Source organism: Jaculus jaculus, chromosome 2 (assembly GCF_020740685.1).
Source record: "Jaculus jaculus isolate mJacJac1 chromosome 2, mJacJac1.mat.Y.cur, whole genome shotgun sequence".
NCBI classification, from domain to species: Eukaryota; Metazoa; Chordata; class Mammalia; order Rodentia; family Dipodidae; genus Jaculus; species Jaculus jaculus.
The window spans coordinates 128,401,927-128,419,889 of NC_059103.1; the positions used below are offsets into that span (position 1 = coordinate 128,401,927).

The window sequence follows — 17,963 nt, forward strand, 5'->3', positions numbered from 1 at the left end:
AGTGGGACAGCCTCCACTAAGCAAACATATGGCACAGTGACGTTTCTTGCCTCATGACTTCATTCAGGAAACTTTTGTCAGCAACAGGAGTCTTTAATTTTAGGGAAACTGCAATGAAACTATTCTAAGTCTATTGCATGTGGAAGCAGCACATTCAAGTAAAGTCCTTGATCAGGAGTTTAAAACATGTGCTTTGTGATTCCAGCCCGACCATTTTTCAGGTAGGAAAACATACCTTGTGACGTTGTAAAGACTGAAGACCCATTGCAAGAGACTGCTATCCCCGTAACTGCCCTGTTTAAAAACACAAGTGTTAAAAAATGACAGCTAGCCATGTGCTCTGTTTCAAGTCTATGCTTTTTTTTTTTCATGTTTTCACTTTTGTCCTCAAACTTTGGTGTTGCATCTGTTCTCTTTGCACATTGGCCAAATGCAAATTATTGCTTGGCAATGTCCATCTTTGCTCTGAAAATTGCTTGCTGCTAGAAAATATCCCAACTTGTAGCTCTGCAAGCTGTCATAGACAATATGTAACACCTCTGACAAGTGTAAACTGCTTCTCTGTTAACTCACCTTTTCTGACTAACACCAAAATGATAGAACCTAGTCTTCATAATCGCTTGCTTATTACTCCATTCTCTATCTACTTTCCCTAATGCCTTCCAAGAGTATAATCATCTGGTTCTAGCAGGTCTTCTTAGAGGACCTTCAAGGTCAGCCATTAAATATTAGATGAATGAGCACTAGAGTTTTACTCATGTCTTCACTGTCTTGGGCTATATGATCTCATACATACCATTATGTATGTTCAGGGAATAAAAGCTATTGTGAAAATAACAAACAAGGCTGAGCTGGCCTGGCTGTCTTTTCAAGATGCTACTCCCTGCTCTCGAGCCAGGCAGCTAAAGCACAGCCAGGCCTTAGCACCTCCAGATTTACTCAGGATCAGTGGGACATGTGGTTTCCAACCTGTCTGGCTGATGTCAACCATGGAATAGGACCAGGGGCATGGGCTCTAGGCCTGGGTTTTCTTTCTGCAGAAGGATGAGCCATGAGAAGCCTGAGCTTCTGAAGCCTTCCTACCAGGGTTCATAAGCACCCTGACTGAGAGGACCTGAAAGGCGCATATCCTCAGGCCTGACAGCTAGCCCAATTTCTTTTAAGTGGCATTTAAAAACTTAACGTGGACTTGGTAATACATAGGTTTCCCTCTTGCTTCCCTCCCTGTTTGCTTATTACCATTATGTCAATGGCTTATCTGTCTTCTCATCCATCAATCCATGTATGTATGTTTGTTCTCATTATTATTTTTAAAATGCATTTTCCCTTATTCTATTAGTAAATTAAAAACTTGAGGACAGACACATGTCCCACAGCTTCACACCATCTAAGACCTGAGGGATGGTGTATCCAGTTGAGAGGCACAAACTACATGCTATCTGCAAACTCCATCCCATACTCTAAAATGACAGATGGCAGAAAAAACAGTGTAAGTGAGCATAGGGGCCAGCGCTACCATTCAATGCCAAACTTTTTCTTGCTACACTGACTTCAAATGGGACATCACTGTAGACAATTTGCAGGATAACAACCAATGAAGACTAAATTGAACAGAAATCACTCCACAACTCACAGAGTTTGAGCACTTACTCTTTGTGGATTTTATACTGCTCATGTAACTGCAATTTGGTGATGTTATTCCAGGCCAGCGTTTTGCTTTCCTCAGTCAGGTCTTCAAATGACTCTTCACCTGGAGAGACTACATGAAACTGGGGATGTGAAAGAGCCAAAGTGCTCACACACAGCTATGTTACATTCACAGTAGTTTTCAAGCAACCAAGAAAGTGAAACACTCCACACAATATAACTGCTTTCAAATATACTTGTAGCAGAGTCCATGTTGGCTAAGGGAAAATGTGTAGAGAAAGATAAGGTAACCTTGAATGCCAGAATCTTACCATTGTTGGCAGTTTTCACCTGACTACTAGCTTAGGCATTGTGGAGAATATAAGCCTGAGTAACATTTTCCTTGTTAGCAGACTTTGCAAAAACCTGACAGCTGCCTAAGAATGCTGCAGTTTTACTTTTACGTTGAGATGAGAAAAGCAAACAAGAAATCAAATAAGGCTTCTGGTTTTCAAGGGCTTCCAGACAGAGTAATGCTTTCACTTCTATGTTAAGAAAAGCTGGAGCAATCACCCTCTAAAGCCATCACACGATGGGTGCCCAAGGGTGGAATAAAAAAAAAAAATCACAAGGTGATCCTATTATCTTTCTGACTTATCCTTGTATGTCTGGAAATACTCTAGGCTGCTCCCTACCCCTGCCATCAAGCCATCTCGTTCAGCTGTTCTTCCATGCCACTCAGCTACTGTGCCAGCATATCTAAGAGGCTCAGTATCCAGAGGCCTGGGTGAGGCAGAGTTGGAAATAAAATGGAATGCTGTGACTTTGCTGACAAGGAGCTATATGTAGTTGGCACCCATAGGGTGAAGCTGACTTTATGTAGCATACAGAACATGGATGATGTGTGAGCATGTTCCTTCCTTTCCAAACAGTGGATTTGAGCACCAGATGGTGTTTATTTTAGTGGCCATCTTATATGTGCACGGGACAAATCCTGTATACACATCTGTCACATGTAAAATAAGAAAACACAATTTTAAATAAAGGGAGGGGGCTAGAGAGATGGCTGAGCAGTTAAGGTATTTGCCTGCAAAGCCAAAGGACCCCAGGTCAATTCCCTAGGACCCATATAAGCCAGATGCACAATGTGTTGCATATATTTGGAGTTTGTTTGCAATGGCTGGAGGCCCTGATGTGCCCATTCTCTCTCATAAATAAATAAATAACTATATTAAAAAAAAAGAGAAGCTTAAACTGAATTCAAGTTCTCTAAGTGAGCTTGGCAGAGTCCTGGGGATACGGGAAGTCATTTCTGGGAAAGAACAGGGTAGATAGGGTCTGATAAGGCATCTATGGCTGGGACTGTAAGTATGGCAATGTGAGCAGCCTAGAACCAAGCAACAGCTTGGAAAGCTGCAGAGGAGCCAGGGAACACAGCGATCCTAGCCATGGATTTGGCTTAACTAAAGACCAACACTAACAATAAAACAGGAGTAGAACAACATCTCTTTTTCTTTCTTTGTTTTTTTGTGGTACTAGGGACTGAGCCAGGTCCTGTATGTGAGCAGGAATTCTACTTCTGTAGCCCCCAGAAGGAAACACCTTAACGGACACAGCAGTTTGTGTGTCATCTCCTCATCAGAACCTTCAGAAACATGTTAGTCATGAACCAGAAACAAAACACCCTAACATTTACTCTCTTTATGAAATGTACCTGGGGAATCTGTAACAGAAGTGTTATAACTGGAGGTCTGGGACAGACTTTTCAACTTGGGGGTGATCCTTCTAGGATGTGGTGTCACAAACAGCTGTTTGGGTGTCTGTCCAAATTCTAGGATTTGTGTCAGCATGGCTACTTTCTCATCGGGATCCTCGATGCTTTAGGAAAAAGCACAAATGACATGATGAACCACCAGATTTAAGTGCCCTAAGAGCTCAGGCTTCAAGTACTGCAGACCAACATAGAGAGATGGACCTTTACCAGACCTTTACACTACTTTCTCAGAAACTAACATGATATTAAAAGAGAAAACTCATTTTAAAATTACATACTTTAACCCTATTAAATAACTACATTCACAATTTAGATAGAGCTATTTTATAACACCACAATAAATTCTTTATGGAAATGTAAATACCTGTTCAAGTCTACACCTCCTTCATAGGTCAGGGGATGGAACACTGGAAAAGAGATATAAATATTATTGAAAACTGTAGTATTTAATTAGAAATACCCTGTTCAGAATTTAAGCAAGCAAACTGTTCAAAGAAATTCATTTGCACTTTGCAAAGAGATGAATGTTCACCTCAGCCAACACCACTTCTTCCTAGAAAAGCATGAGTCATAGCATTTGTGTGACTTCACTTCCACAGGCCCCTTGTTACTAACACAAAGAGCTTAGAGTAAACAAGCTCTGGAGCTTAAGAGAAGGTGGGCTGCTGCTATGTTTCTTCTGCTTAATTAAAAGGAAACTCCAGGGCCCTTCATAGGAATTGAGTCACTGTTCTACCATATTTTGATTATTTCTGTCTTAGGTTTGGTTTGGTATTGAGATAAGGTCTCACTATGCAAGTGTAGGCTGGCCTTAAACTTGTGATCCCTTAGCCTAGCCTTCTGAGCTCTGAGATGATGGATGTTCCCTACCACGCCCAGCTTCCTGGTTTGCTTTCATCCCCCTAAACACTAAATGACATTTCAGTCAATACTGCATACCATTATGGGCCCCAACAGCATCATTCCCTTTTTGCTTGTAGCCGAATATCAGGTCAATCCATTCGTGAAGGTGCTCAGACACATAGGTGCTTTCCAGGGCATCCTTGCTCTTCTGGAGAAAATCCTGTGGACCTTTCAGAGGAGACTTAGTCAGAACCCTATGTAGTCTCCTTTTCCTTATATTCACCCACACATATGTAACACTTCTGGGAGATAAGCAGCATGTGGTTCTCATGAGCCTATTTTTCTATCATGTAAAATAAAAATTTTCAGGGGAAACAGAGGGCAAGAATCATTTTTAAAATATGTAGATCTCTCCGTATATTGATGTTACTAAAACATAGACTCAGTACTTCTGATTTGGGGTAGACTGATGAGAATAAAATTTTTATTTTTAAAAATTAAGCAGCAAAATAATTATTGGTCATGAAAGTGCACTTCTTGATTAGGATGTGTGTGATACAATTCCTGAGAGGTGGTACTCACTGGAGGCCCAGGAGGGGAGTTCCACATCATCAACCATCTGCCCGCCTTGCCTCTTTCCCAAATCCAACTTCAGACTGTTGACTAGGAAGCTGACATCATCACCATAGAATTCTGGAATTAACTGCAAGTTCAGAGAGTAAAGGAAAGGAGCAACAAACATTTTCTGGAGCAGTTATAAGCCACAGCCCTCTGAGTCATTAGCTCTATGAACTGCTCACCTCTTTAAAGTCTGTGGCTCCATCCAAACAGTTTTTCCAGGTTTCTGCAATGCTAAATATGAAAAAAAAAATTCCCATGATGTATGTGCCAGCCAAGGAACAGCAGTCACAGTGACTCCCACGTGCCACCTGTGGGATACCTTGTTCTGCCATCAAGAGCTTGGTTTTCTCACTGACTTCCCCAGGACCTTTTGCCCTAGGAAAACAGGGCCCAGGGAGTTGATGTGGCTTCTTATGATTCACAGCGAATAAGCCAAACTGATACCACTGCACACCACATACATACTGTCAAACACAGGACGCACAAACACTGAACGGTAAATACAATGTTCATTTCAAGGGAGTTGCAGATAGAGGAGAGCTCTAAAAAAGATTAGAAAAACATAGACCAAAAGACTGGGACTTGGGGAGATGACTAGCAGTTAAAGACACTTGTTTGCAAAGCCTGCCGAACTGGGTTTGATTCCTCAGTACATAAGTAAAGCCAGATGCAAAGTGGTGCATGCATTTTGTTTGTAGTGACAAGAGGTCCTGGCTCCCCCATATTCTCTGTGTTTCTTTCTCAGTAAGTACTTAAAACATTAAAAATATATTAGGAAGGATTAGCACATCACTGTTATGGATACCAAATGAATACTACTTTTTAAAACAATTACATTGTGGTGGTTGATAAGGAATTATTAACTATGCATATGCATAACATTATTTAAATACTCTCATAGCAGAACTGTTAAGAATAAAAAATGGAGGAAAAGCTAAATGTGGAACAGAAAAATCACTTAAATAAATCACTATATATTTTAGAATGTGAAACAATAATTTTAAAGATCAATGTTCTAAAATTTATAAACTATGACAAAAAACTGCTTAGACTTAAAAAGACAGGAAAAATATTTAAAACTGTTCTCCCATTTGCATTTAACACGTCATGAAAAATGCTGAATGGAGTAACTGTAATTTATATTTCTTTACATTTTTGCTTTTATCCAGTTTATTTACAACAAGCATACTATGCATGTGTAGTCAGAGAGTGCTAAAAATGGCAAGGCATTCATATCAAACCTGTTGAACATTCTATCTGCATTATCAAATCTTCCATTCTGTAGACACAGCATGTACTCTGGTGCTAGAGGGGAAAAGTCAGAATTGAGTCCAGTTACAGAATCATCAGCAAATCTCAGTGAAAAGAATGCCATGGAGGTGACAGAGAATCTTACCAATCCTAACAAGGTAGAAGAGCACATAGCCTGGCGATGAGTAGTGGCTTCCATACATGAACTTCGGCTCTGGCATTTCCTGGTAGCGTGCCTACAGTACAGGAAGAGACAGGGCTCACTGTTGGCTGTTCAGCAGTTCAAACTGACAAAAAGAATGAACACTTTAGCAGAGATCCTGACGTGGATACACCGCATTCCTTAATTCCCCTCTTTGGTAGGGACCCGTAAAAGGGAAAGAATATCTGATTTGTAGCATTCCTTCAATATATATTGTGGTTTTCTTGGATTAGTGGTAATAGTGTTGGGCTTTGAAAAAACTGAACTGATTTTGTACAACTCTGTGCAATTAACCACAGACTTCATGGAATAATTCATCAGACCGTAAGAAAATCAGCCCCTACTTCTTCAACTGAAGATTACATGCACACTGAGCATTTACTGTCTCTGGGAAAAGAAAGGTGAGGACTTGACGTCAGGTTAGGGGGCCACTTCTGCATCAGCTTCCTCAAGTCTGGGAAAATAGCATTAGTGAAAGCACAGGGTGTGGCTCATTGTTAGAAACAAGGTCTACATCCACATACCAGGAGTCTTTCCAGCCGTTCCTGATTTAGGGCTCCCACTGGTTTACTAAGATCACGGAAGGTTTCTGAATTTGATAAATCTATAACCATAAATAGGCAAACAAACAAATGAGCTTTTTTGGGATTTATTTTTATTTATTTATTTGAGAATTACAGATAGAGGGAATGAGGTAGATAGATAGATAGATAGATAGATAGATAGATAGATAGATAGATAGATAGATGATAGATAGATAGATAGATAGAGATAGATAGATAGATAGATAGATAGATAGATAGATAGATAGATAGATAGATAGATAGATATAGAGACAGAGAGGGAGAGAGAGAGAATAGGCACACCAGGGCCTCCAGCCACTGCAAACGAACTCTTGATGCATGTGCCCCCTAGTGCATCTGGTTAACATGGGTTCTGGGGAATTAAGCCTCGAACTGGGGACCTTGGGCTTCACAGGCAAGTGCTTAACTGCTAAGCCATCTCTCCAGCCCAAGTGAGCTTTTAACTTTACTCTGAACTGAACTGATTTGATTTCACATTTATTACTACAAAGGAGTTTTAAAAAATTGAGATAAATCTGTGAAAAGTGAACACTTAAGTTTTTTATATAGGTGCAAAGAAAATGTTAGCCACATCCACTTAAGAGTAAAATCTCAGGCTAGAAAGATGGCTCAACAGTTAAAGTGCTTGCTTGAAAAACCTAACAACCTGAGTTCAATTCCCCAGTACACATGTAAAGTCAGATGGACAAACTGGTGCATGTGTCTGGAGTTGGTTTGCAAGTGGCTAGAGGATCTAGCATACCCATGCTCTTTCTCTCTCTATATATATATCTCTCTCCCTGCTTGCAAATAAATAAAAATATTTTTTAAAGTAAAATCTCTAATTTGACAATTCATTCAATACTGTTTGCTAATTGTTCTTTTAAGATGAATTTAAAGATATTATGATAAACTCAGTTTTAAATTTCAGCAAGAAAATGAAATATTTCTAACCTTGGCACTTGCCAGTAATGGTAAGATCAGATGACAATCATGCACATGTTTTCTATGTATGTCCTTCTAAAAGTGATAAACATATATAAAGCAACAGACTGATGGTGCATCCACTATCTCAGAATGACAATTGGCAATGTTTGATATTAAAACCGAAACAAGTCCTGATTTGTTCCTTTATCATGTAAGGATTCTAAGACAAAACGTATTCTATAAAATAATAAAGACCTCTTCCAACTCAGATTTCTCAGAACCCAGGCATGGCAGCACTTACCTAATTCTGTGCTACAATAGTCACTGATTATCCATGGAAACACAGGGTACTGGGAGAGGTCATTGCAGCTGCGGTCGGCCAGGTTGTTGAGGTGAAGGAGGTACTGGTAGTTAGAGAGGTGCCCTCTCTGCCACTGTAGCATGTAGCTCTCTGCAGTGTGCTCCGCAACATGATGCTCTGAGGGGGAGAGGACCCTGTGATTGTCACTCCACTTCCCACACAAGTCATTAGCTAACTTGTAATTGTAAGAACCATGTTTCTAAATGTAGACCCTTCTAAAAGCTTTCCAAAAACACATCCTGAGAAAAAGAGAAGTAGGCTATTGGTTTGTTTTCATACAGATCATTCCCTTCTAGTAATCTGACAACTCTGTAAGTTAATAATCATTCAATTTAGTCATATAACTTAGTAAAAAGTTCATGATCAATAAGAAAAATCCAGGGGCTCTTTCTGTTAAAGGTGGGAAAATAAATAAATCTTTTTTTAAAAAAATATTTTATGTATTTATTTGAGAGAGACAGAGAAAGAGAGGGAGAGGAGAGACAGAGAAAATGGGCATGCCAGGCATAGCCACTGAAAAAGAACTCCAGACACATGCACCACCTTATGCATCTGGCTTATGTGGGTACTGAGGAATTGAATTTGTGTCTTTGGGCTCTGCAGGTAAGCACCTTAATTGCTAAGCCATCTCTCTAGCCCAGTTCTACTCCAAGGCTGCTGGGTTAAGCAGATAAGGTTTACTTGTTCCTTACACATATTTTTTTTTTGTGTGTGTGTGTGTGTGTGTGACAAGGATCTCACTATTCATATACGTACTTTCTCACCTAAAGAAATTCAGTCTTATAGAGATTTCTCAGTGGTTCAAGGCACTTTCTTGCAAAGCCTGGTGTCCTTGGTTTGTTTCCCCAGTATCCACATAACAACATGCTCCACGTGGTGCATATATCTGGAACTCACTGGCAGTGGCAAGAGTATCCCTGGTATACCCATTCACTCTCTCAGTCACTCACTCTCTTAAATAATTAAATAAATAAAAATATTTTTTTTAAAAAAGAAACTCAGTTTTAGTTTCCATAAACTAATAGAAGAGATGAATGAATATAAAAATGCTTGGGTAGACTATCTGTAAACCACAAAAGTTGGACATCATTAAAAGAGTAAAAACATACTCATAGAGAGTTTTAATAATGTACAACTGGAATGGACTATTACCAGAAGTGATTCATATTTCCCTTAGTTTTTAACATATTTCAGGAACTATAATTACTGATAATAAAAAAAAAGCAAAGCCATGGAGAGACAACTCTAGGAAGAACATTTTTCTTTTCTTTTCTTCGGTGGGATCCCAGCTTCTCAGGAGTGGAACTACCTTAACATGAATACACACAATGGAGAGAAAGCAACAAACCTAGGTACGTGGCAATATAAAAATAGAGGTCATCTCTTTCTTGGGGCTCATAGAACTTTAGGTAGATGTCGGAACACAAATCATCTTCTGTGCAGAATACTTCCAAGCCCTGCAAACTCAGAAAGAAGAAAATAAATAGCATTGGGTTCATCTTGCAATCCTACTGTAAGTAGATAATCACAAAAGCCTTTCAGTCAAGCATCTGTATTCTTGAGTTTTAGGCTGTGTATTCCTATTTTCCATGTATAATTTGATTCAAGGACCTCTCTCTCTCTCTCTGAATCAATCATCTATCATGTATCTATGCTGTGCCTCTAAACTTCTTGAGATCAAGAGATGCATTTCAGAATAATAAAAATCTCTTTGGTACTAAATATTTTAGCTGATAATAGCTTTTGTGAATTTATTATTCTGGAATTCAAAACTAGATTTGATCTAGTAGATGTAGATGTAAACTACATTTACATCTCTTCTTCAACATAAATGTTTAGCTTTCTTATATAAATTAAGAAATAACTATGCAACCTAACAAATTAATAACTGAATAACCCATTCAATTAATAAAACATGATTATTTTAACTCTCTTATATGCAGACTGTAGCTTCAAATTTTGGGATTTGTATATGAGCTGGTATATTAGCTGGTGTTGTATAGGAGCCAGGAAGTTAGAAAGGGGATGTGAAGGAAGATAAAGTGGGCATAAATGAAGGGTTTAGTAGATATGTAAGTAGAGGGGCAGAATACTAGGGGTGGTAAAGTCTATGAGGGGCCAGGGGAGAAGGACTGAGGATAGAAGGGTTAGGAGGTGATTAATCAAAATAGAAGATGTTGTGAGTAAGATGAATAAGCCATATGGAAAACTACTTCTTCATTAGCTAAAAATAGAGGGCTGGAGAAATGGCCTAGCAATTAAGGTGCTTGCTTGGAAAGCCAAAGAACCCAGGTCCAATTCCCCCGGACCCTCATAAGCCAGATGCACAAGGTGGCACGTGTGTCTAGAGTACATTTGCAGCAGCTGGAGGCCCTGGCATGCCCATTCTCTCCTTCCCCCCACCTCTCTCTCAAATAAATAGTGTGTGTGTGTGTGTGTGTGTGTGTGTGTGTGTGTGCATGTGCGCGCGCGCACACGCGCATGTGTGTCTATCTACAGAGAAAGCTCAGCAATTAGAGGCACTTACTTGCAAGGTGTGATGGCCCAGGTTCAGTTCCTGAAAACCCAGATGCACAAAGTGGCACATGCATCTAGAGTTAATTTGCAGTGACAAGAGGCTCTGGCATGCCCATATTCATTATTCTGCCTATGGTTCTCTCTCTCTCCTTACTAATATACATATATAATATATTATGTATTGTAGTTAAAAACATAAAGATGTGCTCAGAACCATCCTGGTCTTTTGGGGAATCAGTAACCTCTAAACAGGCATGAATACATGAGTGAATGCCTGAAGACAGGGCCCCAAAGAACATTCTTTTAAAAAATTGTTTTTTTCTTTTTTGAGTTTTCAAAGTAGGGTCATACTCTAGGCCCAGGCTGATCTGGAATTCACTATGGAGTCTCAGGGTGGCCTCAAACTCACTCACAGAGGTAGCAATCCTCCTACCTCTGCCTCCTGACTGCTGGGATTAAAGGCGTATGCCACCATGGCTGGTTTAAAATTTTTTAATTCAATTAATTAATTCATGTATTTGAGAAGACGGTAAGAGGCAGAGTGTGAGGGGAGTGGAGGGGGAGAATGGGCGTGCCAGGGCTTCCAGTCACTGCAAAGAACTCCAGATGCATGCACCCCCTTGTGCATCTGGCTTACGTGGGTTCTGGGGAACTGAACGGTGGTCCTTTGGCTTTGCAGCCAAGTGCCTTAACTACTAAGCCATCTCCCCAGCCCTCTTACATTCTTTTCATACTCTCCTCTTCAATGTTCCTTGTGCCTTAGAGGGCATGACAAAAACCTCCTTTAATGTTGAACTCTTGAAAGCATCTTTACTGCTTTGATGAGTTCTGAGTCCTTCAGTGTCTACTGCTATCTCTATAGAGAAGGTTTTCTGGCTAGCACTGCGAGTAACACTCATATTCATTCCACTACTTCTTCCACAATGTATGCTGAGCCCTGGTGGGTGTGATAGGGATGGTTTGACCAGTACTAAGCACTGGGCTTTCTCATCTCGCCATTTTGGTGATTCTTGGGGTCTCCCAGGCATTTGCCTCCATCTGTAAAAAGAAGGTTCTCTAAACAAAAGCAAGATCAGCATTAATCTAAGGGCATAAATGTATACATTTAGTAGGCTTTCTGGTAGACATAATGTCTTGGTTTAGCCAAAGAACAGTAGAAGGTCCCCCCTGGGAGTCTATGACCTACCAAGACACAGACTTTTGCCTCAGTTCTCAGTACCAGGTGTGAATTCCTTCCCACTCAGTAGGTCTCATATCCTATAAGAGAACAGCTGATTACCTCCATAACTTATGGGCCACTATTGCACCCATGGGTGTATCTTGTTTTTGTGGTTAATTTTGTAGCTTGCAGGATCCACTGCTTGTTCAGAATTTTGATGACCTTTGTCCCCTAGAAGATGGCATAGTGTTTTCTAGCACTATGACAGCTATCCAGCAGGAAGATGACTTCCATCTCAGTTACAGCTCAATGTCCTGTTACCCCAGACTATGGTATCTTCAGCAATAGAGTCTTACCATCTGGTTTAGTGAGTAACCAAGTATCTGGCAATGGCCTGTATTGTTTTGGGGCCTCTCTGACCAATAGCTCATTATGTGACCTACCTCTGGCACTGGGATGAGCCCATCAACATTTTGTCATAAAGGACAGTGAAAGACAAAAGAACAGGACAAGAAAACAGAAGAATAACCACCATGAAAGGAGGAGTTTCCCGTTGGAATGGGGGGAAGGGGGAGGGTACAAAAGAGGATAATGGGATGGGAGCACGATCAAATTACTGTATGCTTATACATTAAAGTTTCCAATTAATAAAAAGGTGGGGGTGCCTGAGATAAATGACAGCCAAAGCTATCCACTCACCTGCACACACACACACGTGCATCCTCTTCCCATAGTCGTGCACACATGAACATGCACAAAAGATAATCTTGATTTTTTTAAAAAAACTTTCTTATACATAAAACATAAAGGACTTTGAAAAGTTTTTGAATAAACTTTATAGTTTTAAGTTTTGACAGAAGTACTCATATACAGAGCTGTATATATTGTTATCAAAAAGTTTAAGTGCCAAGGGTGGGATATCTGCTAGTGCACTACAGCTCAGGGAGGCACGTGATGCCCCTAAAACAACCCAGGCGATAGTGAAGACTCTTTGCTGCCCATCAGAACTAGATGGTAATACCCTTTTGCTGCAGACTCCACATACTTGAACTGCAGGTTACTGAGAAATCAAGCTGGAGCTAAGCTGGAAGTCCTTCCCCATTGACTAGTTTCGTGATGCTGGAAAGTGTTATGCAGACTGCTGGGGAGAAAATTCATCAGCAGTGTCAACCAGCAGTGAACCCTGTAAGTTTGACAGCTGTACAGTTAGGGCAGATGTGCCAACTGATGCAATGGTGGCACGTATATTATGGGAGGAACAAACTGCTTTCTGATTGGAATTGAGGTGCAATCTATGGGAAGTAAGGTTATTCTTGCCTGGTACTAAATAATGTAGTCAAAAACCTATGGGTAGAGAATTCATAAGCCCAGGGGATAACTGCTACAGATGTTTGGCTAGATGGATATATATTGTCCACTCAACTTGCCCTCTAAATAACTATGTTTATGCTCAAATATTAAATGCTGCTTTTCCTTTTAGTTGGAGAAGCTTCTCTTGTCAGATGGAAGTGACCACTAGGGAAACTCAAAACTTATCAAAGTGCTGAGAAGAGACAGTGGAGTGTTCATTACTGAGACAACTGTATCACAACCTCTAAGGCTCAGGAACCACTGCAGAAGAGCTGGCGGACAGAATATAAGAGCCAAAGGATGGGGACGAGTTCTTTGGAATGCTGTCTTCCAGACACAAAGTGACTACTGCATTCCTAACCTCACACTGGCTGTCACTGTCTACATTCGATCTGATAGTATGAGAGCCAAAAGAAAAGAAAAAAAGAGAAAGGAAGGGAGGGAGGGAGGGAAACATCAAAACATAAGAGGAGCCAGTTGATAAAGGGAAGCAGTTTAGTAGTAGGTGGATGGTGGAGGGACAAAGGAGGGCACTGGGAGGGGATTACCATCAGGGAGGATTGTGTATAAGTGTGGAGGTTGTAAATAAACAGACTTTTTAAATTATGATTTTTAAAAATATACACTTTATTTATGAGACAGAAAGAGAGGAAGAGGGAGAGAATGACAGAGTGAGAGAGTGAGAGAGAGAGAGACAGAATGAGCACACCAAGGCCTCTAGCCACTGCAAACAAATTCCAGATGCATGTGCCACCTTGTATATCTGGATTTATATGGGTACTGAGTAAACAAACCAGAGTTCTTAGGCTTTTCAGGCAAGCACCTTAACTGCTGAACCATCTCTCCAGCCCTCAAATTATGAGATTTAAGAGAAAACTATGAACTTGAATGCTTATAATCTCAGCACTCAGGAGGCAGGAGGATCATAAATTCCAGGCCTGACTAGGCCACACAGTAAGACCAAATGTCTGAGAAGGGAATTAGCTTCATGGTTAGTGTGCTAGGAAAGCTGATTCAGGCAGGAAATGGCAAGGATGAGATGAATGCCAGCCTGGGTTCACATTCAGTCTACTGGCAACTACAATTGGAAAACTTAGGAAGCTAGCTCCTGGAGTCTCAAGTGCTTTATCTGCAGCATGCAAGAATATTATTCACTTCATAGAGACTATGATGATTTGTTTGGCAAAGGCAATGAAACAATGTAATTTCTTCATGTTTTCTGACTACTGTTAGATACTCAGAATAGGAGAACTGTAATAGTATCTGTTTTCTTAACTCTCTAGACATGCACATAAAATAGCATAATAGTTAAATTTCACATACTAAAAGGACAAAAATGTGATATTAAAAAAATTCACAATGCTTTTGTAATGATACCAAGTCAGTGGTTAATAGTCAAAGGAGAAAAAAACAAATTTATATTGATGTCAATTCAAACACCATGGAGTCACATCTTGTGTATGACTTGGTTTCTGCAGTATGTATGTAAGACAAACATAAGTACAGATGCAAGTACCCTGAGGAAACTGATAGGAAGAACTGCCCATATGATTTAAATAGCTAGCTTTCCTTATTTCTTGCTCCAACTAAGCCCCAAAGCCAAGTTAACTGTGTCTATACTACAGTTCTACTAAAAAGTTGGTATTTTAGTTCCTTTCAAGTTTTATTCTGACACTAAGCTGTAATAGGTAGATGGTGGGAGGGATACTGGATAAATCTGCAAACACTATTTTAGCCCAAGCTCAGAAGCTGAAAAGTCAGAACAAGGACTCTTTAACCCTTTTGTTTTTTGAAACCAAACTTGTTTTTTCAACATAATATCTCATTTACAAGAAGAAACTATTCTTTTATCAATTTCTAGTTCATCTAACAGAAAGAACAGCAGGAGCTGGGTATGGTGGTGCATGCCTTTAATCGGAGCACTCAGGAGGCAGAGGTAAGAGGATCTGTAAGTTTGAGGCCACCCTGAGACTACATAGTGAATTCCAGGTCAGCCTGGACTAGAGTGAGACACTACCTCAAAAAACTTTAAGAAGAGAGAGAGAGGAGAGAGAGAGAGAGAGAAAGAGAAAGAAATAACAGCAGGAATCAGAGTCCATTTGTTTACATACAACATGCCTGCATCCTCAGGCCCGCCACAGAGGTCTATGAGTCAACCAATCACCAGACAACCAGAAGAATGACAACCCTCCACTGGATGCATCTGAACTCACCAAAGGCATGAGCCCGTGCCTCCTTTTGTAAATTCGCCGGACGTCTTGGAGTGTTATCTGGACCACAGGTTTCTTTAAAAAGTACAAAGACCATATCAAACACCATCAATCTAATACAATCAGAAGTTGCTCTTCAGTGTCATAAAAAAGATACAAGCACCCAAATCATACCTTCCAAATATGTTGGAAGTGGTCAACTAGAAAAGTTTCTTGAAACAAGGTAGCTCTGGTGTCACATTTGCTCTCCATTTATTTATTTATTTTTAAAATCTTATTTATTTATTTAGTTGAGAGCGACAGACACAGAGAGAAAGACAGATAGAGGGAGAGACAGAGAATGGGCACCCCCTTGTGCATCTGGCTAACGTGGGACCTGGGGAACTGAGCCTCGAACCAGGGTCCTTAGGCTTCACAGGCAAGCGCTTAACCGCTAAACCATCTCTCCAGCCCTATTTATTTTTATTTTGTTTTTTTTTAAAGTTTATTCTTTTTTTTTTTTTTTATTTATTTGAGAGCGACAGACACAGAGAGAAAGACAGATAGAGGGAGAGAGAGAGAATGGGCGCGCCAGGGCTTCCAGCCTCTGCAAAAGAACTCCAGACGCGTGCGCCCCCTTGTGCATCTGGCTAACGTGGGACCTGGGGAACCGAGCCTCGAACCGGGGTCCTTAGGCTTCACAGGCAAGCGCTTAACCGCTAAGCCATCTCTCCAGCCCATTTAAGTTTATTCTTATTTGGGTGATTTTTATATTTATTTATTTGAGAAAGGGGCACAGAGAGGGAGAGAGAGAATGGGTGTGCCAGGGCCTCCAGCCACTACAAATGAACTCCCCTTGTGTATCTGGCTTTGTGAGTAATGGGGAATTGAACAGGGGTCCTTTGGCTTTACAGGCAAACGCCTTAACCACTAAGCCATCTCTCCAGCCCTTCTCTCCATTACCTTTATGACCTTGGCCATGTCTCCTAAGCCTGCTCTGTACTCTCACAGGATAGTGTTAAATTCTATCTCTTAGGTTACCTCAAGATTATTGGATGATAGAGAATAGTAAAGTACAAGTATAAATAACTACTCTGGAATCTTGCTACAATTTTACAGACCAAGGGTCTGCTTAGTCCTGATTTACCTCTTTTTTTTTTTTAATAATAAATTATCAGAGTATGAAAGCTTGTAAATTACTACAGTAAAAAAGCAGGGCCTCCGAACTCTTTAAGAAGAAAATGTTGTTGAGTCTCAGGGACTTAAAACACTAGAAGCAAATCAAGATGAGGAAAGGCTGTGCACCTGGCTAAAAGACTAGGCCCCAGTGTTCCTGTTCCCAGGTGACAAGGAGAAGCTGCCTGGAGAGGCCAAAATTATGGCCTCTGGAAAATGCCTTGAAGAACTCTTGTCATGACAAGGACCCTGCCAGGGTACTGGAAAGGTATGAGTACTCATGCTAGAAATACTGAAGCTGTGCAATACTTAGATATTTTTCTACAAGTTTCTGACCCACTAATAGCCCAGCCAATTACCCCCAACTGGAGAATGCCATTCAACCACGTGCCAGGTCTTCTGTAGGATTTGGCCAGTGTGTGCTACCACCTAGTGGGCAGAATTGTTATAGCATCACATTTTACTTCAAAGCCAAGGTGTTTTATTTAACACCATGGAATGATTGTCCTAGCAACTTGCAAGGGTGTGTATTTCTACTATAGAAAACACTCTTTTCTCCACCTCGCCCTACCAAGTGACCCATCAACACTACCATGGTTGTGAGGGTTTCTGTTCTCTTAATGATTCACTCCAAAAAGGGGCCAGTTCTAGGAAGTCACTCAGCTTTACAAGTTTTAGCATAGAGTCTTTGTACTTTTGGCACATCCTGAACTGTAAAGTCCTGGAGAAAAAGAAGATTTTCCTAGATCATGGAAAGTGCTCCACACAAACCTGCACACAGGCTGCAAGAGCAGCTCACAATGCTGCTCAGGAAAGATGCAGACCCAGACTGTCATGAAGAGACAAGGAATGCCACTGGGTGACCGCACACAGACAACTGTGCAGGAAGCAGCCCTTGTGTTAACTGTGGCACATTTTCTTGGGATCTTCCAAAAGTGCTTCCCAGCAGAAAGACATAAATCTCTGCTGTCCTTGAATACAATAGCAGGAGTGGAGTTTCTTTTTATAGCACTAGGCACAAAGGCCTCCACAATGAGTGAAATAAGGCAGAGGACGCCACGCCTGGGTGAGTGTGGGTCAGGACTGTGCTGGTTTGAGGGGTACCAAACAGTTTTGACCCTCCCAGAATGTGAGGACACAGTACTTGTGAAGTCAAACTCAAGGACAGAAAAAGCAGTGCACACAGTCTGTGGTCTACGTACCGGGTACCCGTTGAGAGGCTGAAAATACAGGTTGGTGTCCGTAATGCATACGTGTCCAGGATTTGTCACCAGAGGTGTCACCATTTCTGCTTTGCATTCCATATGCAGCTTTTCTGAAACACTTTGGAATCTGAAAAGATGTTTTGCAACAAAAGTAAGAAAAATCAGAAACTGACCTGCTCTCTAGGCTTATCTGCATTGT

General features: G+C 40.7%; 1 protein-coding gene across 3 annotated transcripts in view; it reads right to left on the bottom strand.

The window, feature by feature from the left end:
- Window positions 1–17,963, bottom strand: part of Nsmaf (neutral sphingomyelinase activation associated factor) — a 68,946-nt gene that overhangs the window by 9,395 nt on the left and 41,588 nt on the right. For all 3 annotated transcript variants that reach the window (XM_045143712.1, XM_045143710.1, XM_045143711.1), the window contains exons 10-23: window positions 17,762–17,891; window positions 15,408–15,479; window positions 9,517–9,625; window positions 8,109–8,285; window positions 6,842–6,921; window positions 6,261–6,351; window positions 6,106–6,169; window positions 5,044–5,095; window positions 4,826–4,946; window positions 4,340–4,471; window positions 3,765–3,807; window positions 3,341–3,504; window positions 1,651–1,759; window positions 236–294 (exon numbers count right to left, since the gene is read on the bottom strand). In XM_045143712.1, coding sequence (XP_044999647.1) covers window positions 236–294; window positions 1,651–1,759; window positions 3,341–3,504; window positions 3,765–3,807; window positions 4,340–4,471; window positions 4,826–4,946; window positions 5,044–5,095; window positions 6,106–6,169; window positions 6,261–6,351; window positions 6,842–6,921; window positions 8,109–8,285; window positions 9,517–9,625; window positions 15,408–15,479; window positions 17,762–17,891 — 1,403 coding nt within the window. The remainder of the gene's footprint in view (window positions 1–235; window positions 295–1,650; window positions 1,760–3,340; window positions 3,505–3,764; window positions 3,808–4,339; window positions 4,472–4,825; window positions 4,947–5,043; window positions 5,096–6,105; window positions 6,170–6,260; window positions 6,352–6,841; window positions 6,922–8,108; window positions 8,286–9,516; window positions 9,626–15,407; window positions 15,480–17,761; window positions 17,892–17,963) is intronic.